Raw genomic sequence first — 25,240 nt, 5'->3', positions numbered from 1 at the left:
TGCTAGTTTTTGTTAGAATGTTAGTGGGATAATTCGAATGCACAACCTCTCCCCCTCCCCCTCTTCTATTCAACCCTTAAATTTCCCTTTCCAACCATCAAGACAAGCTTATAATTGATTAAATAAGTTTGATATATAATATTTTTGACCATAATTAAAATATTATAATTTTTAGAAAATATGCAATTAAAATAATTTTAGAAAAATGACTCATGTTTTTTTTATATATGTAATTTATCAATTACCACGAAACAAAGTTATCAAGTGAAAGAGCAATTTTACCAATTATAATAGAGTTCAGGACTAAATCTCGACTTGGCCTTTTCGACATATCAACACTAACTCTTGTAATGACTTCTCTCACACTAAGTTCAGAAGTCATTATTACCTTGACATGACAAAGGACACTAGCATGCATTACCGACTTAGATAGCAAACAATTGGCGTAAGCCTAATGTTTTGTCATGTCATTCACATGCATCTTTAATCGCGTAACAATTTTTCCAGCACATATTGACTATTTAAAGTCAAACTCAACAATTGGGTATGATATCTCATTTTTTTCCCACTTCACTCACACTCTTACTAACTTGAGTGTTGGACTCTTTATGAGTGGTCGTCACTAGAGTTCTTCAGTGACATCTACATTGTCATTAAGGCCTTTTGCCCTACCACTTAAGAATCTCATTGTCATAGCTAACTCTAGGTTGTGGTTTCACCCCCCAAACTCATAGTATACAACTCTTACTAAAAATGATATGCAAAGCAACATTTTCAAACATATCAACACTATGCATAAGCACATCACCCAACCAAAATTTACAGAAGTTCTTATTGAACCAATTTATTTAAGCAAGCCAATTATTTTTTTATGGCTGTTGTAATTCGCTATCACTGACAACATGGAATGAAATCCCATCCTTCCTTGAATTTTCTTGAAGGGGAATATCACTTTTGGTAATTGTTTTTTTGTCTCTCTTTTTTTAGACCATTTTATCCTTAAAAAACACACTCAACCTTTCCATGATTAAACCAAAATAAAATAAGCCATATACAAATGAGGAATACAAAATTTTGAACAAATTTTGGTTTACATGTATATTTTATTATTTTACCCTCTCAACTAAAACTAGAACCACTTAATGTTGTAACTATCCACTAACCACTCTTCCATTTATACATATGTATTAACAAATAATATCTAAAATTGAAATTAGTTTTTTTTCTCTAAAATATAATTTTGTTTATATTGTTTCTTTATTTTCGTATTCTTAGATTTGTATGTATTAACTGCTAATTAATATGTATAATTTGATAGTTATAAATTTATTTTTATTTTCTTTTCATATCTCTTTAAACTTATCTTTTATTCATTCTTTATTATAAACAACTGTTATGATTTATATTTGTTAATGACTATATTTAATCAAGTAGATTTTTTAATCCTTTTAAATATCAACATCATAAATTAACTATTGTTATTTAAAAAGAACAATATATTTTTAAATTTAAGATTTCACATCTCACTATTTTCTTAACTTTTTGTTAAACATATCCGTATTACTTAAATATTATCATTTCATTTTATTTTTAAAATCCCAAACTATTTCGTTACTTTTTCTAATTTTATTTTTATTCCAAAAAACTTGGAATGCATTTTGTTTTTAAAAAAATATAAGAATTATTTTTTCAACAATAAAATAAATATACAATAATATCTATTTTTTCTTTTTAATTTATATACATTACAATAAATAGAAATATGAAAATATTGGCACAACGCCTATGTTTCCACTCGTATTAATATAATATATGACAGTACCATGGTTACTCTTGATGTTACCACACTCCCTGAGCCCTCAAACCCTTACCCCATTCATTCTCTCTCTCACTCACTGCTCTCTCCTTCTCTCTATCTATCTTATACCCTCCAATTCGCAAACCCTACCTTCTCTTTCTCTCTCTCAATCTTCGACACGCACTTAAGCATTCAACCCTATCTCTCTCGCTCTCGCTCTCGCATTCCGTTCCCCTTTTCGCATTTTCTCCTTCTTCTGTTCCGTTCCGTTTTCGGATCTCTCCGTTTTCCCGAATTCCGACAATTCCGAACTCAACGGCGATGGGCGACGGCAAGGTCAATCTCCCCGACGATCTCTTCTCTGGCAAGCTCTCCGATTCCCTCAGAGGTGATTTGATTTGATTTGATTCATTCCAATTTCGATTAGGGCTTTTTTTTTTCGAGTCTCTCTCTCTCGAAACGCACGTTTTCATTTTCTCGCAATCATTGCTCGATCTCCCTGTCTGGATCCGTCGAATCTCAATCCGCGATTCATTCAGCGTGTCAATTGTGCGCCCGACAGAGGAGCCTGTTCATGCTTGTGTGGCTCTAGATTCTTTTGTTTGTTTTTGTTTTTGCTTTTGTTTTTATTTTCTCTATGTTTTTGTTAGTGCTTTTTTTGTTTTTAATTTTGGGTTGAGTTGACTTTGGATTGGGGATTGATCTGTGTTAGCATCCCTTTTGATTTAATGAGTGTGGCTTGCTGAGAGGTGGCCTTTTATAAGGCCGTGTTTGGATGGATTGGGTGGTGTTCAGTTTGCTGTTGTTGTTAATCTGAATCTGGAATTATCATGTTTTTTTTTAATGCATAAGTAAGCTGATTTGATTGTGTTGTTGGTGGGGTTGTTTACCTCTGCGTGTGTGGCTGGGTGATTTGATTTGCCTGTTGACTTTTTTCGAAAATGGCTTTTATGATATGTAATTGTAAGTGGTGGTGGATACTGCAGATCCCGTAGTTAAGCACTTTTACCATATGGATTTTATGATGTATTTTTCAGAAGCTAGTCATTGTAGCTCATGAGGAAGCAATGTAACTGCCCTTTGTTTTTTCTGCATTTTTGTTTTTTCTTGGAAAAACTGAACTGTTTTATCTTACTGTATTTTAGGCATTTTTTGTAACTATAAACTGATTTGAATGGCATTTCTGCTAATATATGCATTTTGGTTTGTGTTAGATGAAGCATCCGGAGGACATGGCGGGGAGAAAGGGATTGTGGCACTACTTGATGATTCGAAAGGTATCTTGTTTATCTTTTTACTAGTTAAAATTTAGTGTCGTTTCTCTCATTAATGCGTAAATGGTAACCATTGGTTGTGAACTCGTTTTACTTTCAGATCAATTGTTGTCTGACAACAGCATACCATTATCCCCACAGTGGCTTTATTCCAAACCTGTTGATGCAAAGACAACTGCCAACCCAGTGGGGGTATGTAATATTTGATGTTTTGATTGTTACCTGCATTATCAGAGCCCCTCCCCCCTTCATGAAATCTATTGGTGTGATAGGGTTCTATTGCTATTCTTTATCATTTTGGTGGCCAAGAATTTATCATATTGGAAACTGGAGAGTTTAAAATGGCACTACTGTGCATGCAGTTTTATTTGATTTTACAATGTTGGCACTGCTTTTGTTGGAAACAGTGAGAGGGAAGTCTTTTGATCACTTACTCTTGTAATTTTAGAATCAGTTTTTTTTTTTTTTGCAATTTGCCAGGTACCATTAATGTTGATTTAGGTGCCCAATTAACATGATAGAAGTTATTGTGCATTTTATATTTGTAAAGAATTAAATTTTTCTAATACAATGATGTAACTGGGAGTTCTGTAGTTTCTTTTACCTATGCACATCTGTTTGGTTGATTAATCGGGTTTACTTTGAGAAAGTTGAATACTTATGCATCTGTATCTTTTTCTCTTAAGGTTGAATTTGAGTGGTTAATCAAACTGTAGATTTGATAATGTTAATCTTTTTCTCTCTTTAACATCCATAGATGCCTGATCGTAGGAAAATGATTGGATATTATCCATCTACTTGGCTTTTTACTCAGGTCAACTCAACTGATCCCATACTGAAAGACAGTTGGCGTTTGGAGGGGTCTCAGGACAAGAAAGACTGGAGGAGGACAGCTCCTGATGTTGACATCAGTCGCCGCTGGCGTGAAGAGGAGAGAGAAACAAGCTTGCTTGGGAGAAGGGATCGCAGAAAAGAAGATCGTCAGAATACTTCAACCTCGGAGAATAGATCCTTGCCCTCTGATCGCTGGCATGAGAGCCGTGGTTCTGGCCATGACTCTAGAAGGGAGAATAAGTGGTCATCAAGATGGGGTCCTGAAGATAAAGAGAAGGATTCTCGTAGTGAGAAAAGACATGATGTTGAGAAGGAAGATGGTCACACTGAAAAACCTTCTCCTGGAGTTGGGAATCGCATGGGGCCTGATCGTGACACTGATTCTCGTGATAAATGGAGGCCGCGACATCGATTGGAAGCTCAAGCTGCTGGTGTGGCCACATACCGTGCTGCACCTGGATTTGGGCTGGAGAAAGGACGTACCGAAGGCTCCAATGTGCGATTTTCACCAGGAAGAGGAAGGGCAAATATTAACGGAAACCTACAAATTGTAAGGCCTCCTATTGGTTCTGGTTCTGGATCTGCACTTGTGGATAGGAATAAAACCATATTGGGGAAGTCTAGTCTTGGTGCTGATTCATATTACTACCCAAGGGGCAAGCTCCTTGACTTATATCGCAAGCGAAAGGTTGATCCAAGTTTTGATAGCTTGCCTTCTGAGATGGAGCATACATCACCTATAACTCAACAGGGTTCTGTTGAACCATTAGCATTTGTTGCTCCAGCTGCTGAGGAGGAGGTATGCAGAATATAAAAGATGAAGAAACACTTCTATTATGCCTTATTGATTTGATGTTTCAATCTTTTTTATTCTTGAAGGGTCATTTGCTTTGCAGCATTGATATTGATTCTATTTTGTATCTTTCTTTCAGGCTGTCCTTAAAGAAATATGGAAAGGAAAAATTACTAGCAGTGAAGTCTCAGGCTACTCCTTTAGAGGAAAGGATGGAGGGTCAAATGATGATATTTCAGGTGACATATATGCATGGATTTTTTAGTTTCTGTAAAATAATCGACTTCCTTTTTCTCTTATCTTTTTCTTCCTTGGCTTATTTCAGGTCCTGGTATTATAAGTGAGGGAAAACAACCTTCCATTGGCAGTGGTGCAAAGGTTATATCAGGAAGTGATGTCTCAGATGATTCTGATCAAATTCTAATTGGTTCAGCATCAATTGCTGGTGGTTTATTGAGAAATATAGTTGAGGGTGAGAAATCAATATTATTTTTTATTCTATTGTGCTAATCTGTTGAAAGTAAAGATTTTTCAATTTCTTTACATTTATTGATTGTATAAAAATTATCATCATTTTCAGAAGTTGCAACTTTTCAAGAAGGCAAGCAGCAACATATGGAAACTATTGGTGTGCATGGGAGAGCCGAGAGTTCTGTTAACAGCATTGGGGAGGGAAGCATTCCTGGAAACAAAGTTGCTGAATCAGCAAATTTTGATTACCATCAGGGACAAACTTCTGGCTTTCGGGATCATGCTAACCGGAATGGTGTTGACTCAATTGCTGCTTCTGAACTCAGTAGTAATCTACCTAATGATTCTCGCTCTCTCTTTGATTTTTCATCTCTGCAGCAAACTTCAAGCATTAATCAACAGGACTTGAAAATTAATGAGAAGTCGTATCCATCTGAAAGTGTTATTGCTCTTGAGGAGTTGAGTTTGTGCTATCTGGACCCTCAAGGGGAAATTCAAGGACCCTTTCTTGGGATTGACATCATTTTGTGGTTTGAACAAGGATTTTTTGGGATGGACTTACCAGTTCGCTTGTCAGATGCTCCCGAAGGATCACCATTTCATGAACTTGGTGACATTATGCCTCATTTGAAAGTCAAGTCAGGACTAGGTTCAGGTAGTAACAGGGTTATTCAATCAGAACCGTCTGATGCCATTGGAAGGAACCTAAAAGTAGATGTACATAATTTTGACTATGATGGATCTTCTGTTAGCGATGATCAACCTTGGTCTTCTTCCCGACCTGATACTTCCTCAAGTGTTGGCATTACTTCCCAATTACCCAATCAAAGTTATCACTCTGAGGTCAAGTTCTCTGACGATCAGTGCTTCAGTAATATTGTTGCACATGATGAGGGTAAGTTATTTGCTTTCTTGTTCTGCCATTCTCATGTCCATCGATAATTATTTTGCTTATCAATTTGTATGTCCTTGTTTGATAATTTATGAATCTATTTCTACTTTTATTTATATATTTGTTTATGTAGATGTCACTTTGTCAAAATTGGCTGGAAGCATAAATGAAAAACCTATGATGAGGCCCATGGATGTCAGCGCTTCGTATCCCCATTCTACTGGAAAACCTGTTGCAAATGAAGTTGCAGTGAATGATACTCATAATAATGAGGCCGATAAGTTGCACCCCTTTGGGTTATTGATGTCTGAACTCAGAGATGGTTCTCATTTAAGGCGTGCACAATCTTCTAATAGTTCTATGAGATTGGGTGACCAGAGTCATTTTCTAGATCCATTAATTGATAGAGATGCTGCTTTTGCTGATCAAAGCTCTATTGGTGGCATGGTTAATCAGCCTCCTTTCAGGGAGACATGGGCTGATGAATATGGGTTAAATAGGCATTTTAATGGTAATCCACATGTAGGCTCCTTAGAAGATCAGTTCTTGTCCCATATGGGACCAAAATTTAATAATTTTGATGTGGCAGAGCAACTCATGTTGCAGAAGCTTCAGAAAGAAAGGCTTCAGCAGCAGAGTAATATATCCAATCATTTCCCTGCTCATCTTGGTGGGTCAGATTTAGAGCGATTTCCTGGTTTTGCTCTTGCTCAGAACAAGAGCTCCAACATTCAGCAGATGATGCAGAATCCTGGATCAGATTTTGAACGTATTCTGGAACTTCAGATTCAACAACGCCAGCTTGAGCTTCAACAACAGCAAGATATGCATCATCAACAACTACTTCACCAACAAATGAAACTTCAGCCCCAGCAACAGTCTCAAGTTCAGCAGTTGCTTCTTGAACAGTTTATGCATCAGCAGATCCCTGATCCCAATTTTGGGCAGTCAAAACATGATATTTCTAGGGATAACCTGTTAGATCAGGTTCAAATGAGGAGATATGTGCATGACTTGCAGCAGAATCCACATTCTTCAAGGCACCTTGATCCATCAGTGGAACAGATTATCCAAGCAAATATGGGCCTCAATGCTGCCCAAGGAAGGCAAGCTGATTTGTCAGACCTCTTGTTGCAAGCAAGGCATGGAAATGTATTGCCTTCTGAACAACAGCTTCATTTTCAGCAAGATCAGCTGCAGGCACAGCAATTATCTTTGGCTCTTAGACAGCAGTTAGGGTTGGATGGAGAAAGGCATTTTGGTAGGTCATGGCCCATGAATGAAACTGGACAGTTGGTTAGAAATCCAGCAACCCACCCACTGGGTCATTCAGCTGGATTTAATGTTTCAGATATCCATAAACAGCAGCAGAGGCTTGGGACTCAAGAGGAGCAATTAAATTATTTGGGGAGGAATCTTCCAGAGCAGAACCAGAGAGGGTTCTATGATAATCCTATGATGTTTGAGAGGTCTGCACCTATTTCCCAAGGAAGGGAATTACATGACCGCCATCGCTATTTACATCCAGGTGATCAAATGAGTTCTTTATCCTCTCATCATCTACGATCATCTGATGATCTTTTTGGTCATCATCCTGATGCTTTCAAGAGTTCACTCCATGGCAACAATGGACATGTGGAAAATAGCTGGATTGATCCCCGGGTGCAAATACAGCAACACCTTGAAGCTGTGAGGCAGAGAAGAGAGTTAGGAGATACTGTTACATCAGCAGATCTAAACTTGTCTGCATCTGCTGGTGCTCACGAAGAGAGTTCAGCACGAGGTTTTATGGACCTACTTCATCAAAAACTGGGTGTTCAATCCACACAACCATCAACTGTTGATAAATGGCATCCGCTTTCATCAAGAAGTGACAAATCTTGGCATGTTCCTGAGGCAACTTCAATGATGCATTCTTTTGAGCATCCATCAGATCAGCAAGTCCATCTGAATGACCCTTTTTTAGAAAGGACTCAAAGTGCTAATTCCAATGCCTTAATCCATGATCATTTAAACAGCATGCATATCACTGACCAATACAACAATCTAGGAAATACTGAAAGAATGCCTCTTCGGTCTAGATCTGGTTCATTACTTGAAGAACAATCACTGTTATCTGCTAATAAGGATACTTTACATCCCAATTACAGAATTCCTTTTCAGATTGGTAAATCATCTATGGAAAAAGACTTACTTGAGTTAGAAGCAAATCAGAGACATGACTATATGGGCACGATGAACAATTTGGTTCCTGGGATGTCAGACATGTCAGAGCAAGTGGAAAGCATAACAAATTCCATGGAACTGCCCGCAATTGCCCATAGTAGACATAGCTCACTGAGCAGTGCAGGTAATATACCAAACAACTGTTATCCTTCATTGAAGTTGAGCTTGTATATGATGGTTGAAAATAATAAATGAGATTCTTCAGGTGGTGATGGTGGTTCATTTGGTCGTGAGATGGGTTTGAATAATCCACGTGGAGATGAGGTTTCTGGTGACAGGTAATATCTTGTTGCATACTTTTCCTTTAGGTCTAAATTAATTTGGTTATTTGGGTTCTAGAAATTTCTTTGAATCTTTTGATCTCTGCTGGCTAATGATTAAGGTTTGCATTACATGTTTGCTGAGTTCAAAGTTATATATGGTGCTTTATCTATTCCTGTTTCTCATTTAGCAATAGGCTTTGCATAAGGCTGTAGTCTGGATAGCCCATAATTTTTTGTGAATCCTTTGCACTACCTACAAAATTTGCCCCCTACTTGATGCAGTTTGCAAATAATCATTATACACTTTCTTGACTGCAACTGTGAAGAATTTCATTTGACTAAATTTATCTAAACTTGATGTAAGTAATTAATCTTCCGAAATGGCGAAAATGGGCTGGCTACATTTTTGTATAGATAGTAGCAGAAAAATTACTTCCAGGAAAGATGGCCATTTAAAGCATTTGATCTTGTTATTGTCTATACATACGAATTCATATTATTGGAAAAATGATTATTAAACTCGAGGTTTGATTGACTTCTATTGACAGGATACCTTCTTCTACAAAAGGGTTTGATAATGCTTTCCATAAGCGCCCCCATGTATCTCGGGTTTTATCCTCACCTGATGTCCAGTCGGACCAGCCATCCATACCCCATGTCAATCAAAATAATCTAATAAATCTCGCTTCTAGTGAAGGTTTGTGAATTTTTAACAGCCCTCTTTACCTTTTTCTTTTTAACATTTCAACGGTCTCTGAAATATTAGGTTCTATGGTAGGGAGACGAGAAATGACTGGAAATTCGTCAATCAGTAGCATCACAGATGCTCAGACTTCTGGGAAAAAAGAGGTTCGGTTTAGATCTTCTTCCTTCAGTGAAGGTGCTGTGTCTGAGACATCATTTATAGACATGCTTAAAAAGCCTGTTCTTCCTGAAGTGGTGGCAGACTCTCATGCTGCCAGTGGAATCGGGACCGAGTCATTGGATGCAGCACAAGCAGGGCGAAGCGGGAAAAAGAAAGGTAAGAAAGGAAAACAGATAGATCCTTCTCTTCTGGGTTTCAAGGTCTCCAGTAACCGGATCATGATGGGTGAGATTCAACGCCCTGAAGATTAATGGTTAATTGCATGTAGATTAGGTGTAAAATTTTTGAATTTTTTATTTTTGGGGGTAAAGGGATGAATGGTGGGTGTACAGTCCGCTAGAAGCATAGCTAGAATATCTCAACACATCTGTTTATTACAATAGGTGTAATAGATTTACATTTTTAAAGCCCGTTTGGCGTTACAAGTGTGTACAGAGATGAGTGTATATAAACGATGAGGCTATGCTTGTTATCATATGGTGGATGGTTCAACGATTTTGGTGGGGATAGAAATAGAAGAGAGAATTAATTGTATCCATCGTGGTTTGTTGAGTTAAATTGATATTTAGTGTCTTGATTTCAAACAAGGTATTTAAGTAAATCTTGTTATACTTTCTACACATTTGTTGATATTAAAAATGAAAGTTATATAATGTAATATAATGATAGATTCACAAGATTAATTTTTAAATATTATAAAATTATTAAACTTGTTAATGTATTAATATAATGACGCAATTAAAGATTACAACAAAAATCAATATTGTTAATTTTGTAACTTGATGCTGGATGTATTATAAGCGAGTTTTGTTTATGTAAACGAGTGAGGGGAGTCAATTTTGATGATTAGATTTTAACTATTGATGTGGATTAATTTAATTTTGAAGTCCCCTTATTTTTATGACAGTTGAGTAGTGAGCACATAGCACAAATGTCATTGTGAAACAGGCACGAAAAATACGAGTTCATATAAGCGTCCCACCCTTTTTAGTTTTACATAATATTTCGTCCCAGCCTAATTGAGCTTTTTTTTTTCTCCTAAGGAGAAGCCAGGTCAAACACATTCGTGAAAGCTCTTAAAATTTAAAGGAGCTTATTTTTAAAGAACATATGAATAAGGGTGTTGTTAGGTGCACCCAACAATTATATGAATGGGTCATATTGTCCTTATAATAAAATATTTAAAAAAAGCCTCAGCCTGTGCCCACCCAGCATTTCAAATTTTTTTTTTCCTCTCTTCCGCACATCCTTTCTTCTTCCGTGCACCTAGCCTTCCAACTAGTTCCACCATTGTCGCTCGTTGCTCAAGTTTTTTGGTGTGTTTGATGTGTCTGCCGTCGAGGTTAGTAATTTCTATCTCCCCTCCCCTTTTATCTGTAGTATAATGTAGTTTAGGGTGATTTTAGGGTAGGAGACTTCTCGCTTTTGGGTCTGAGAAACCATGGGAGAGAGAGGTAGGAGACGAAGAGTTTTTGGGCCATGGAAGAATATTCTTCTGGAGGTGTTTTTGTGTGAAAATCGTTCATATGGAAGAACGTGCTTCCGTATGAATTCATGGAAGAACCTTCTTTTGTACGAAATATTCTTAAACTGCTTACTCATATGGAAGAAGATTCTTCCGTGAGTTCATACGGAAGAACGTTCTTTCGTAAGAACATACGGAAGAACCTTCTTCCGTAAGAAAGTTTTCCTTCTTACGGAAGAACCTTCTTCCGTGTGAAAGATTTCCTTCTTACGGAAGAACCTTCTTTCGTATGAAGGATTTCCTTTTCTGCAATTTGATTTTTGAATTTTTTTGTTTGTTTTTTAATTTATATTGCTTATATGTTGTTATTAGACTTGTACATGATTATATCTAAATTTATATTGCTTATATTGTTTGGAAATGCTTCACGGTACTGGTATTTTGTTACTTTTGAAAAGATAATTTTACTTGTATTGCTTTGTTGTGTATATTGGTATTGGTATGTTGTTTATATTGCTTAGATTGTTCCTGTATTTTGGTTATATTGGTATTGGTACTTTGCTTATACACGGTAGTGGTATTTTGTTGCTTATATTGGTATTGGTATTGATATTTTGTTTATATTGGTATTGGTATTGGGATTTTGCTAATATTGCTTATTTTGCCTAGGATTGAGTTTATCCCTAATTTGTAATTGGAATGTGTAATGCATGTAAGCATTAAAATTTCCTAATTCAAACTAATTCAAGCTTATATGAGTATGTGTAGGGTTATCTTTGGACCTAATTCAAACTAATCAATTGTAAGCATTACAGTAGTCACGTGGCTACATGTAAGCATTAAAATTTCCTCATGCAACATGATTAATGGGTTTGTGTCTGTCTTACCCATTACCATTACCATTACCCACGTATGGTTGGACAGAGCACCAATAGGAATTGCAACATAGTCCTAGGTTGAATTCCTTGATTGAATTCCAAGCACCAATTCTTGATGAATCCTCACCAAATCAAGACAGACACCACGAGGTGCAAAGACCGAACTCACCCTACTTGATATGAACCCTCATGGCACAAGGGCTGACTTAGGATCGTCTAGGATTAAGCCTTGATGGAAAATGTGGAAATTGATTAAGGAAAGGATGACGAATAAGGTGGTTAATTTCGTGGGTCTTAATAAGGTGGTTCTTGGCATAAAATGGAATAATGAGATGAGAAAAAGTAGGTTAAGTGGTGGCTGGACAGAAATATAGAAATGGCAAAAACTCAAGCTACAGGGCTCCAAATGAGGTGATTCCAAAACGAGGTGAAAGGTCTCGTCTTGAAATTCAATTTAGGCTCAAGAATCTCTTAATTTGAGTGCGTAAAACGGGAGTTATGGCCACGAGATAATTTTGGGTAGAAGTGGATTTTCTGGAATTGTGGTTTGAAAGAACAAGGTTGAAGATGAAAGGAAGGAAAAAATCACTCTTTCCGGCGAGGGCAACACACAAAGGTTGTGAAAGTCCTTTGATACAGTCAGGGTGTTCTTGAATCACTCAAGAATTTAGGAGAATCACTCTCACTAAGATAAAAGAGATAAACTCTAATTTTCTGAATAAAACTCAACTTGTCTTTATTGATAAAATGGTTCAGCTTATATAGAAGCTTTACAACAGATTTTAGTAATGACCCACTAACCTAGAATTAAAATAACTTAATGCCATTAACCTAGGGAATTAAAAAAAACTTAATGGCTGAGTGTAACTGAAATTGTGGCAACCAAAAGTCACCCCCAACAGCCAACAAGTCAGCCACCATTTGGTCTCCCAAAAGGCTGATGCCTAGGTTGCCAATTGGGCCCTTATTACAACTTGAACTAAACCTACTAAAGCCCTTTTAGTTGATTAACCCAAAACATATTTTTGGTCAACCAACTATACAAGGATTGAGCCATTATTTAGACAAACTAAACACTCTAAAATTGAGACAAAGTGGTGCCATTTAGTCCTCCTCCATTTGGGCCATGATACAAGTCACAACCTTGGACTTTTCTCCTTGAAACTTGGGCTTTTATTCAAATAGTATGGACAACACTTGTTGAAGAGCTTCCTTGACTTTCCTTGCTCTAGCCCTTGTCATAGGCCCTCCAAGTCCTTCAAGTGGATCCTTGCCCTTGCTCTTGGTCATGTCCTCATCATTCTCTTCCTCTTGAGAAGGATTTGTCCTCAAATCGGATTCTCCATCTGCATCAAAAAGAGATAAATCAGAGACATTGAAGGTGGAACTAACATTATATTCACTGGGCAGCTCAACTTTGTAAGCATTGTCATTGATTCTTTCAAGCACTTGAAATGGTCCATCTCCCCTTGGTTGAAGCTTTGATTTCCTTTGTTCTGGAAACCTTTCTTTTCTCATGTGCACCCAAACCCAATCTCCGGGTTCGAAGACAACCTTCTTTCTCCCTTTGTTCGCTTGTTTAGCATAGCTTTTATTTTTCCTCTCAATTTGATCTTTGACTCTCTCATGAAGCTTCTTCACATAGTCTGCCTTTGCTTGACCTTCTTTATGCTTAAAAACAGAAACATTAGGCATAGGCAAAAGATCAAGATGAGTTAGTGGGTTAAAACCATAAACAACTTCAAAAGGAGAACAATTAGTGGTGCTATGAACAGCTCTATTGTAAGCAAATTCAACATGGGGAAAACAAGCTTCCCAAGTTTTTAAGTTCTTCCTCAAAACTGTCCTAAGCAAAGTTCCCAAAGTCCTATTAACAACTTCCGTTTGCCCATCGGTTTGTGGGTGACAAGTGGTTGAAAATAACAATTTAGTGCCCAACTTGCTCCACAAAGTCCTCCAAAAATGACTTAGGAACTTAGAGTCCCTATCACTAATAATGCTCCTTGGCAAACCATGGAGTCTCACAATCTCCTTGAAAAACAAATTAGCTACATGGGAAGCATTATCAACTTTTTTACATGGAATAAAATGAGCCATTTTAGAAAACCTATCAACAACCACAAAAATGGAATCTCTACCATTGCTTGTTTTTGGCAGCCCCAAAACAAAATCCATGGATAAATCAATCCAAGGATACTCCGGAATTGGCAATGGAGTATACAATCCATGAGGTTTTACCTTAGACTTTGCCTTTTTACATACAATGCAATGTTCACAAAATTTCTGCACATCCTTTTTCATATGAGGCCAATAAAAATGTTCTTGTAATGTTTCTAGAGTCTTTTGGACCCCAAAATGCCCCATTAAACCTCCTTCATGTGCTTCACAAACAAGCAAATTTCTAGTAGAACATTTAGGCACACACAATTTGTTTTCTTTGAAAAGAAAGCCTTCTTGTCTAAAGAAACCATTTTCTGAAAATTTTTCACAACTTTTAAAAATTTCTCCAAAAGTTTCATCATTTTCATACATGCTTTTCAAACATTCAAGACCAATCAATTTTGTTTCAAGCATAGAAAGTAATGCATGACGCCGAGAAAGAGCATCGGCTACAATATTACCTTTTCCCTTTTTATGTTTGATAACATAAGGGAATTGCTCTAGGAATTCCACCCACTTCGCATGCCTTTTGTTAAGCTTGCCTTGCCCCTTGATATATTTGAAGGACTCATGGTCACTATGAATGACAAATTCCTTGGGATAAAGATAGTGTTGCCATGTTTTCAAAGCTCGTACTAAGGCATACAACTCCTTATCATAAGTTGAATAGTTAAGGGTAGGACCACTTAACTTTTCACTAAAATAAGCAATTGGATGGCCTTCTTGCATCAACACAGCCCCAATCCCAACATTTGAAGCATCACACTCAATTTCAAAAGATTTTTGAAAGTTTGGCAACGCAAGTATGGGGGCATTAGTTAGCTTTTGCTTAAGAACATTGAAAGCTTCTTCTTGTTTCTCTCCCCATTTGAAACCAACATTTTTCTTGAGCACTTCATTGAGAGGTGCTGCCAATGTGCTAAAATCCTTCACAAATCGTCTATAAAAACTTGCTAAGCCATGAAAACTCCTCACCTCGGTCACGGACTTAGGTGTAGGCCATTCTTGAATAGCCCTAACCTTCTCCTCATCAACTTGCACTCCTTTTGAACTCATAACAAAACCAAGAAGCACAACATGGTTAGTACAAAAGATGCATTTTTCAAGATTGACATACAATTGTTCTTCTCTAAGCACAGTCAAGACAAATTTTAAATGATCAATATGCAAATCAAGTGAAGTGCTATAGATAAGAATATCATCAAAGTACACCACAACGAACTTTCCTATGAACTCTCTCAAGATATGGTTCATTAGTCTCATGAAAGTGCTAGGAGCGTTAGTTAGGCCAAAAGGCATAACCAACCATTCATGCAAACCATATTTTGTTTTAAAAGCAGTTTTCCATTCATCCCCTTCTCTAATCCTAATTTGATTGTATCCACTTTTTAAATCGATTTTAGAGAAGTAACATGCACCATGCAATTCATCAAGCAAATCATCAAGCCTAGGTATAGGATGCCTATATTTAATGGTGATGTTATTAAGGGCTCTACAATCGGAACACATGCGCCATGTCCCATCCTTTTTAGGGACCAAAATCACTGGGACAGCACAAGGACTCAACTATCTCTTACCCAACCTTTGCTAATGAGTTCATCCACTTGTCTTTGAATCTCTTTGGTTTCTTGTGGATTACTTCTATAGGCTGGCCTATTGGGCAAAGAAGCTCCTGAAATGAGATCAATTTGATGCTCAATTCCCCTCAAAGGTGGTAGTCCACTTGGCACATTTGGTGGAAACATGTCTTGAAAATCCTGCAAAAGAGTTTTAACACTAGAAGGCACTTCAAAATCATCAAAAGTGTTAGTGGTCAAAATCTGATTTTTGCAAAACAAGATATATAGTGACTGTTTAGCACGAAACAACCTCTTGACCTCACTTTTTGTGGCTAAATAGCTCTCCCTCACTTCAAGTGTTTCACTCTTCTTTTGTTCACTCTTTTTCCTCTCAAGTGTTTCCCTCTTTTTCTCACTCTCAAGTGTTTTGCTCACTTTTTCTTTTTCTCTTTTCTCTTGAAGAAGTTTTTCTCTCATTTTCTTTTGATCCTCACACACTTCTTGTGGACTCAATGGCTTGAGCACAATATTTTTGTCTTGGTGCATGAAAGAGATCTTGTTGGTGTAACCGTCATGATTGGCTCTTTTATCAAATTGCCATGGTCTCCCCAAAAGTAAGTGACTGGCCTCCATAGGAACAACATCACAAAGTACCTTATCATTGTATTTCCCAATGGAAACGTCCACTTCCACTTGCTGCCTCACTTGCACCTCCCCATCCTTACTAAGCCATTGAAGTTTGTATGGCCTAGGATGTGGTTTAGTAGCTAAATTTAGCTTTGACACTAATCTAGCACTAGCCACATTGGTGCAACTACCTCCATCAATGATCACCATGCACACCTTGCCATTGATTAAACATCTAGTGTGAAAGATGTTTTCTCTTTGGCTCTCCTCCTCATGCTTCAATTGACCACCAAGTAACCGCCTAATCATCAACAAATCTCCCTCCGGAGTCTCCTCTTCCTCTACGTACTCACTCTCCTCTTCCTCTTCAATATCAGATTCGGTTATATATTCTCCATCTCTAAGAACCATGGACCTTTTGTTAGGGCACTCATAAGCATAGTGTCCTAGGCCTTTGCACTTGAAACACTTCACATCTCTACTCCTTTTAGAGGGTTCCTCTTGGGACTTTGAGCGAGTTTTTGATGGGATAGGTGTGGAACTACTAGAAGTAGCAGCCCCATCTTTCTTACCTTTGTCTTTCCAACTAGAAGAACCAAAGTTGGTAAAACTCCTCTTAGCCACTCCCTTCCTTTTTAATTGTTGCTCTACTTGGATTGCTTTGTGAAACAAATCATCCATTTCAACAAACTCCTGCAGCTCAACAATATCACGGATATCATTAGTCAAACCATTAAGAAATCGAGCCATAGTTACCTTATCATCTTCTTCAATCTTTGCTTGAATCATGAGCACATCCATTTCCTTGAAATACTTCTTAACCCCCTTGTTGCCTTGGGTTAGTTTTTGGAGCTTGAATTTCAATTCCCTTGAGTAACTAGCCGACACATACCGCTTCCTCATGATCTTTTTCATCTCCGTCCATGTATCAACCATTGGCTCTTCATTTCTTGCTCTCTCCTTTTGTAGCTTGTTCCACCACACAAGAGCATAGTCGGAAAACTCCGTGGCGACAAGCTTCACCTTTTGGTCCTCCTCATAGTTGTTGCATGAGAAAACATGCTCTATTTTCATCTCCCACTCCAAGTAGGCCTCTGGATCATTCTTTCCTTTAAATGGAGGAATGTTGAGTTTAATACCATCAATTTGGTTTTGTCTAGGAACACCATCATTCCCTCTTCTCCTCCTTTCTTCTTCATTATGATCTCTATTCTCCATTTGATCCAACCTCTCATGGAGCGCATCATCTCGTTGTTTCATTAACCTCTCCAAATGTTGCATCAAAGCTTGCATTTGGAATTGCGAAAGCCCCACTCCATCATTAGGATTAGTACCTGACATCTCAAACAAACAAATCAAACGTAACAAGACAATTATAGTTGTTGTTTGAATACCTCACCAACTCAAGTGTATCACACAATTATGGCTTTTCTCTAATGAAACACTCTTTCCTTTTACCACTCTAATTCCCCTTGAGTTCTTAGGCAATTCAAGAGATTATGGCCACAACAAAGAACAATTCACCAATATGTGTAAGGTAAGGCTAGAGAGACAAGGAAAAGGTTAACCAAGAAAAAGGCTAACAATGTTTTTAGGCACAAATGAAGGAAATAAAATTCAGAATTTAGGAATTCAAGTAACAATCCTTCATGAAACCAATATATTACCTTAAAGAGATTTTTTTTAAAGTTCTTCAAGCATGAACCATTCAGCCCAATTTTTTTTTTTTTTTAATTTTGCTTATACGAAATTCTGCTTTTTTTTTTTTTTTTTTTTATAACAAAGAGATCAAAAGGCTTAACTTTTGCAATGGTTCAGCCTAAAAAAAAACATGAATAAGAAGGTAATATAAATGGCAAAGAGAATAAAGAAGGATGTTACCCAATATTTCCAGCAAAGGAAGTGTTGATCCTAGAACCGGAGCTCTGATTACCAAATGATATGAACCCTCATGGCACAAGGGCTGACTTAGGATCGTCTAGGATTAAACCTTGATGGAAAATGCGGAAATTGATAAAGGAAAGGATGATGAATAAGGTGGTTAATTTCGTGGGTCTTAATAAGGTGGTTCTTGGCATAAAATGGAATAATGAGATGAGAAAACGTAGGTTAAGTGGTGGCTGGACAGAAATATAGAAAAGGCAAAAACTCAAGCTATAGGGCTCCAAATGAGGTGATTCCAAAACGAGGTGAAAGGTCTCGTCTTGAAATTCAATTTAGGCTCAAGAATCACTTAATTTGAGTGCGTAAAACGGGAGTTATGGCCACGAGATAATTCTGGGCAGAAGTGGATTTTCTGGAATTGTGGTTTGAAAGAACAAGGTTGAAGATGAAAGGAAGGAAAAAATCACTCTTTCCGGCGAGGGCAACACACAAAGGTTGTGAAAGTCCTTTGATACAGCCAGGGTGTTTTTGAATCACTCAAGAATTTAGGAGAATCACTCTCACTAAGATAAAAGAGATAAACTCTAATTTTCTGAATAAAACTCAACTTGTCTTTATTGATAAAATGGTTCAGCTTATATAGAAGCTTTACAGCAGATTTTAGTAATGACCCACTAACCTAGAATTAAAATAACTTAATGCCATTAACCTAGGGAATTAAAAAAAAACTTAATGGCTGAGTGTAACTGAAATTGTGGCAACCAAAAGTCACCCCCAATAGCCAACAAGTCAGCCACCATTTGGTCTCCCAAAAGGCTGATGCCTAGGTTGCCAATTGGGCCCTTATTACAACTTGAACTAAACCTACTAAAGCCCTTTTAGTTGTTTAACCCAAAACATATTTTTGGTCAACCAACTTTACAAGGATTGAGCCATTATTTAGACAAACTAAACACTCTAAAATTGAGACAAAGTGGTGTCATTTAGTCCTCCTCCATTTGGGCCATGATACAACTCACAACCTTGGACTTTTCTCCTTGAAACTTGGGCTTGTATTCAAATAGTATGGACAACACTTGTTGAAGAGCTTCCTTGGCTTTCCTTGCTCTAGCCCTTGTCATAGGCCCTCCAAGTCCTTCAAGTGGATCCTTGCCCTTGCTCTTGGTCATGTCCTCATCACTACTAAACCCCCAACTCCCCTACCCCACACCACCCAGACTCGACTCTGACAGTCACCCTAGCATCAACCCTGCTCCATCCAACTAGGTTCCTACAATTATAGAAACCAATTTTGGTTTAGAGAACATTGCGAAATTTATATAAAAAATTGGGTGGAAATTTTGATTAATGACCCTGAATGTAAAAAAAAAATGAAACAAGACCTTCGACTTCGTCTATCATTTGAGCATACAAGTTGACATCTCCAGTATTACCCAAGCTCTCTCAGCTTCCCCAACCTTGAGAATATTCTCAAGACCTTATAAACAGACAGTGACAATTCCTAGCTCACCAAATACCTTACAACCACATATGATAAGTCAATACATAAATTTCCAATATTTACCAATTCATCATGATAAGAAGGCTTGATTAAACACAAGAATTTGCATCAAACTTAAAGGGAAAAAAAAGATCAATTGGTAGTAAGAAGGCTTGATTAAACACAAGAATTTACATCAAGTAACAAACAATTATCTATATTATGTTCCTATAAAAAAATTAGACACAAAAAACACACAATATACTGAATAGACCCCATTGAAAGCATCTCCTGACATCCAAATTAACACTACTACTCTGAATAAACTACATGTTCTTCATTATCTATAAATTTTTCAATCAAATGAGTACCGAAAAACCTTATTTACCAATTATATGAATAGTTAATTTGACAAAAAAAAAAGTATATTGTTCTTCATGATTTTCAGATCATGGTAAGAACAAAAGGTTTACCTCGTGCCTTAGGTAGTGGTATAGGCAGAGGCATGGGTCGGGATGAACATGATGTTAATGTTTCTCGGTGTCGTAGGCCTACCGCTTCTGCCCGTAGGCAACGGGTTCAGGTTGATGTCGCTGAGGAAGTTCCTCAGGTGACTGAGGATGTTCCTCCTCAGGTGACTAAGGATATTCCTGATGTGACAGAGGATGTTCCTCATGTGGACGAGGACATTCCGATTGCGGACGTAGATGCTGATGGTGCTGAGGGGTCACCTGCTGATCATGACGAGGGATTCCCTGGTGGGCCACGTGACACATCGGTGTTGACATTGTTTGCCGACCATGTGGCATATAGTATCTGGAGTGGCGAGGTATTTTAATTTGGACGTGTTGCTAGTTGCTAATTTTTTATTTTTTGTTGTGTTGTTTGTGATAATGAATGTCTAATTAACTTTTATGTTGTGTTATTCAACTCAGGAATGACCTGAGTTGAAGCAGGTCTCCCACAGTAGGAAAGTTGATAAATTAGGGAGTCCAGTGCCTGAGATTGAAGGCCTTGTTGCCGGCACCAGATTAAGTCCATTGATCGGGTGTTCTGTGGTCACCGGCGATCCTAGACTTATATCCGCATTTGCGGAGAGGTGGCATAGGGATACCAACACCTTCCACCTTCCAGTGGGGGAGTTGACGATCACACTGGACGATGTGGCGTGTCTCCTCCATCTTCCTATCACAGGGGCATTACCCAGGTTTGAGCCTCTGGGCATGGACGAGGTGGTCTTGCTGTTGACGAGCTTCTAGAGGTATCCGACGAAGAGGCTTGAGCTGAGATCGTACGTGCTCATGGGGCTTACATGCGACTGTCATGGCTCCGTGAGGTGTATGAGAGTAGATCCCAGGCCCGACGTTGGATTGTAGCGGCTCGTGCTTACCTCCTCCACCTGGTGGGTTGTACTCTTTTTGCTAATAAGAGTTCAATCCATGTTCATGTGGTGCATCTGGAGGGTTTTCGAGACCTGGGTTAGTCTGGGGGCTATGCCTAGGGAGTTGCCGCGCTGGTTCACATGTATGACCAGCTAAATGAAGCTTCCCAGACCCCCACATGACAGATGGGTGGGTACTTGACGCTATTACAGGTAAATTTTAAAGTTCGTAAACAGGTTTAAGTTGGAAAATGAATTTTAAAGGTTTTTTATGCTATGTTCACTTTATTTGTGTAGTGCTAGATATATAAGCACTTTCCCAATGTTCATCAGTGCGTCACTGATGATGCGTACGTTGAGACTACCCCACGTGCGTCGAGGTGGCTTACGACGAAGGTGCACATGAAGGGGATCAAGGGGGTGTCGTACAGGGCACATTTAGATGCTCTGACGATCACGAACATTTCCTGGTTGCCCTACAGTGAGCACCAGGCAGTTAGGGGCTTCGAGCTTATTTCATGCTACCAGGGGTAGCTCAGATGGGGTCATGTTGTGGTCTACGTCCGACCAGAGCGGGTGGTACGACAGTTCGGGTACATCCAGACCATCCCTTCGCCGCTGGTTACTGCTTCGTTGTCGTATGAGGAGATAGACGAGAGGTGGATGCATTTCGGGGACCATTTAGCACCTGTGGGTGAGATTTGTGTTGTCTCCGGGCAGGTAACAGCGGACTACATGGAGTGGTTTTTGCAGATATCTCACCTGCTCGTCACGTCGACCCAGGAAGGCGATGAGCCCAGACAGCTAGCTGCCCTAGATGTAGATGCATATGTCGAGCCACATGTCCTTGAGGTTCCAGTCGCAGCTGATCTCCCCAGACATTCAGTGGTATTTTAATTTGGTTTAGTGTTTTGTAATTTGTTTTTTTATTTAATATTTTGTAATAACTGTGTTTTTTTTACTGTCACAGGTTGCTTGTGAAGGTTGCGAAGCGATCGCAGAAAGGTTGAAGCGTGTGCTCAACCTTAGGATGGTGACTGCAGGAACAGAGTTACATGACATCATGGAAGATTTCCTGCGGATCACTAAGGGTGAGGCCTCTAATGGAAGTCTTAGGGCGTGACGTAGACAACGCATAGATTAGTTTTTGATATGATGTGTATTATTTTTGTATTTGATAACATTATTGTAATTGTTACATTATTTTGGTAATACAATTTTTGTAAATTATTTGTTTGATTATTTAATTTTCCGTATAGTGTTTATGAGTGACATCATTAATTGCTGAAAATAAAATCTAATTATGGCTAGAACTTAAAAGCACAAAAAATAAAAAAAAAAGGATTTGGACCGTTAAAAGTATGGCTAAGTACCCGGCATTTTTCTAAAATTATGTGCGAGTCGCCTAAGACATTCGAGGGACGCTATTTGTATTGTTTGCACGTCAAAGAACTCAAAAAAAATAATAGCGTGAACCGGTTCCATCGAATCAGACCTAAAAAAAGCACAAAAATAAAAAAAAATGGATTTTGATTCTTCAAATATGTCTAAGTAGCCCTTTTCAACATTTTTTTTTAAAATTATGTGCGAGTCGCCTAAGACATTTGAGGGGCGTTATTTCTCATGTCTGGACGTCAAAGAACTCAAAAAAAATAATAGTGTGAACTGGTTCCATCGAATCAGACCTAAAAAAAGCACAAAAAATAAAATAAAAAATTGAATTTTGACCCTTCAAATATGTCTAAGTAGTCCTTTTCGGCATTTTTTTAAAATTATGTGTGAGTCGCCTAAGACATTTGAGGGGCGCTATTTCTCATGTCTGGACGTCAAAGAATTAAAAAAAAATAATAGCGTGAACCGGTTCCATCGAATCGGACCTAAAAAAAAAGCACACAAAAAATTGGATTTTGACCCTTCAAATATGTCTAAGTAGCCCTTTTCGGTGTTTTTTTAAAATTATGTGCGAGTCGCCTAAGATATTCGAGGGGCACTATTTCTCTTGTCTGGACATCAAAGAACACAAAAAAAATAATATCGTGAACCGGTTCCATCGAATAGGCCCTCAAAAAACAACCACAAAATAAAAAAAAATTGGATTTTGACCATTCAAAGTATGCCTATAAGGTCTGCACGTCAAAGAATTAAAAAAAAAAATACATGATCAGACATATGGACACCAACGTGTTGTTTCAAAATACTGGAAAATGAAACTTGCATTCAATTAGATAAAAGTTACATGAAAAACAAAAAAAATAAACCTTGCATTAAGTCGTTTAGCGACGTGGCAGCCACATCGTCATCCATCTGCTGTTCGGACCAACACACGAAAATTGGTCGTTACACATTAACATGGTGTTGACATCGTCATCATTTTTCAATTGCATACATTGAAAGCGAAAATAGTTACCTGTCTCTGTGACTGGCTGCCAGTAGTGAATTTCATTTAAAAATTGTTCGTGGGTTAGATTTAGGGTGATGTGTATTATGATTTTCAGCGTTGCAAGGTCACAACTGTTTGGTACTCGAATGGGCACTGGAGTGGAACTTTGGAAGTAAACCCCACTATCGTTGTAAATAATTGATCCATTTGGAAAAATGAAACCCAACCTTGAGTTCACAATCGTCTGACTGCTTGTTTCTCCCAAGAATGTCATACTTTGTTGTAACAATAAGGAGAAAATGTGAAAGCAGGTAGATGTGTGATTCTGTTAGCGAGTTGCCGTGTCTCATATATATAGATGATTTCCACCGACAGATTGCTTCACTTTATTTTAAAAAACATACAGACGCGTGAACATGTTTCGTGTTTATGTTCCCAAGTAAACCAATGTGGCCGCAAGCTTTATCGTGCATCATGTGTTGTCAAGTCATTTGTCGTGTCACGCTCAGACTTTAAATTATGTGTTGCCAATTATGATAACGATGTATCAGACATGCGTAGATCATTTTAGATGCACAGACAAATTTATTCCATAACGCAACAATTAATTAATGTCTAACAATTCATTGTTATACAACAAATTACATTTCACAATCAAGCAGCCATAATACTGAATGTTCAATCTTCATTTAGGTCCACATATTCTCTTCTAATTGTCATTAGGCTCATGTATTACTGTTTTCTACCAATATATGCAGTTGGCCACTACTTTTCCTGAGGAAGACAATTGTTTGACTACAACAACGCTACAGGCGGTAAAGGACAATGATCTTTCAGATAAACCTATTGTACGTCAACAAACATTATCAACTCAAATGAACGAGCCAAGTCATTGCATAATTGTAAAAATGGCAATAATTATCTTCAATGTACCTGAACAAAATGATTTCCAAACACGTGGTTGACACATATCATGCGGTGCACAGAAGAATTCGGTGGTGGTTGACTTCTCATAGGAATAAATATCATGCTTTGTTGTCGGGATAATGATACAACGATTACGTTATACCTAGATGCAATGACATATCCCATGTCTGTTATATCCATCCACTTGTCCACACTAACCTGAATCAAAGAAACATACACATGTAATTATTTTAAAACTTTGTTTTTTTAAAAAAATTTAGCAAATCCAACATACCTGGGAGAACCCATCAACATGTAGCGACATCCTTAATTGTTCGAATCTCTCTGTGCCACCGAAGAGGTTGATGTAGTCATGCGACCATTTGCCAAGTTCTTTGATCAATTCGTTGCAGACCATCGGCCAAGATTCTTCGCCCATACCTAACAAAGCGGCAGTGGAACGATATCCACAGTTACTGTCCGCTTTGACGTCCACAACGTCCTCAATCAAACCCTGAATAAAAGGCACAAATTGATCCAACATCGAGATGATCCTTGTTGGTTTCGGCGGTTCATAACATGATGCACTACGTTTCACTGAGGTGTTGCTGCTTTGAGAAGAATTAAATGCATCAACGTACTCCCAATAGGATGGATTACGCTTTGTGGATCTTTCGCTTCTTTTCAGAGGTTTCTTAGGTGCACCTTTAGTCTTCACCTTTGATGGAGGAGGAAACATAGAGTTTTCCTCAGGGTATGCAATTTCTCGAAGTTTACTCTTCAGAGTAACTTTGCTGCCAACATCAACGCCCTTAAATCTTTTACGTATGGTCTCTATCTCATCATTGATGCTGACTTTTGCCTCACATAACCCTTGGTCAAAAAAATGAAGTCTCCTCCAAAACATATGGACCGATTCCAGAGGGATGCTGGCAACAGCATAGCTAGACAGCTCACATGCATAAGGAAGACCGTGCGTCGATCTCATAGAACAACCATAAGAAGAGGGATCATTGCCACAATATTGTATGCGGTCCAACTCAGCAGCAATCTCATTTAAAGCGTACCTTGAAACCATTCCAAGAAGCCTTTTGAATAAGGTTT

General features: G+C 38.1%; 3 protein-coding genes across 3 annotated transcripts; all 3 read left to right on the top strand.

Moving 5' to 3' along the window:
* The first annotated feature begins 1,835 nt into the window (after window positions 1-1,835).
* LOC100803441 (uncharacterized) lies at window positions 1,836-10,000 on the top strand. Its single transcript, XM_003553906.5, has 11 exons — window positions 1,836-2,186; window positions 3,013-3,075; window positions 3,173-3,264; window positions 3,887-4,705; window positions 4,839-4,938; window positions 5,025-5,171; window positions 5,280-6,065; window positions 6,196-8,412; window positions 8,494-8,566; window positions 9,100-9,248; window positions 9,330-10,000. Exons 1-11 carry the CDS (start codon window positions 2,120-2,122, stop codon window positions 9,665-9,667), a joined length of 4,851 nt encoding a protein of 1,616 aa, XP_003553954.2. The 5' UTR covers window positions 1,836-2,119; the 3' UTR covers window positions 9,668-10,000.
* Window positions 10,001-19,920: 9,920 nt separating this feature from the next.
* On the top strand, window positions 19,921-20,728 carry LOC102670519 (uncharacterized). The gene is made up of 2 exons (XM_006605105.2): window positions 19,921-20,298; window positions 20,426-20,728. Exons 1-2 carry the CDS (start codon window positions 19,921-19,923, stop codon window positions 20,726-20,728), a joined length of 681 nt encoding a protein of 226 aa, XP_006605168.2.
* Window positions 20,300-22,062, top strand: LOC121174089 (uncharacterized). The gene is made up of 2 exons (XM_041012448.1): window positions 20,300-21,738; window positions 21,821-22,062. The coding sequence occupies exons 1-2, from the start codon at window positions 21,514-21,516 to the stop codon at window positions 21,971-21,973; spliced, it is 378 nt and encodes a 125-aa protein (XP_040868382.1). The 5' UTR covers window positions 20,300-21,513; the 3' UTR covers window positions 21,974-22,062.
* The last annotated feature ends 3,178 nt before the right edge of the window (window positions 22,063-25,240 follow it).

The sequence above is a fragment of the Glycine max genome, chromosome 19 (genome assembly GCF_000004515.6).
Source record: "Glycine max cultivar Williams 82 chromosome 19, Glycine_max_v4.0, whole genome shotgun sequence".
Taxonomy (NCBI): domain Eukaryota; kingdom Viridiplantae; phylum Streptophyta; class Magnoliopsida; order Fabales; family Fabaceae; genus Glycine; species Glycine max.
Note: the sequence above shows the minus strand (reverse complement) of the source record. Positions and strands in the feature narration are given on the sequence as shown.

Excerpts from the sequence above, each read along its gene's own strand:
- LOC121174089 (XM_041012448.1), top strand. The coding sequence starts at position 21,514 with ATGCATTTCGGGGACCATTTAGCACCTGTGGGTGAGATTTGTGTTGTC. Across the intron at positions 21,739-21,820 it reads ATCTCCCCAGACATTCAGTG|GTTGCTTGTGAAGGTTGCGA; the intron begins GTATTTTAATTT and ends TTACTGTCACAG.
- LOC100803441 (XM_003553906.5), top strand. The coding sequence starts at position 2,120 with ATGGGCGACGGCAAGGTCAATCTCCCCGACGATCTCTTCTCTGGCAAG. Across the intron at positions 8,567-9,099 it reads GATGAGGTTTCTGGTGACAG|GATACCTTCTTCTACAAAAG; the intron begins GTAATATCTTGT and ends TTCTATTGACAG. Across the intron at positions 9,249-9,329 it reads AAATCTCGCTTCTAGTGAAG|GGAGACGAGAAATGACTGGA; the intron begins GTTTGTGAATTT and ends GTTCTATGGTAG.
- LOC102670519 (XM_006605105.2), top strand. The coding sequence starts at position 19,921 with ATGGTAAGAACAAAAGGTTTACCTCGTGCCTTAGGTAGTGGTATAGGC. Across the intron at positions 20,299-20,425 it reads ATAGTATCTGGAGTGGCGAG|GTCTCCCACAGTAGGAAAGT; the intron begins GTATTTTAATTT and ends GAGTTGAAGCAG.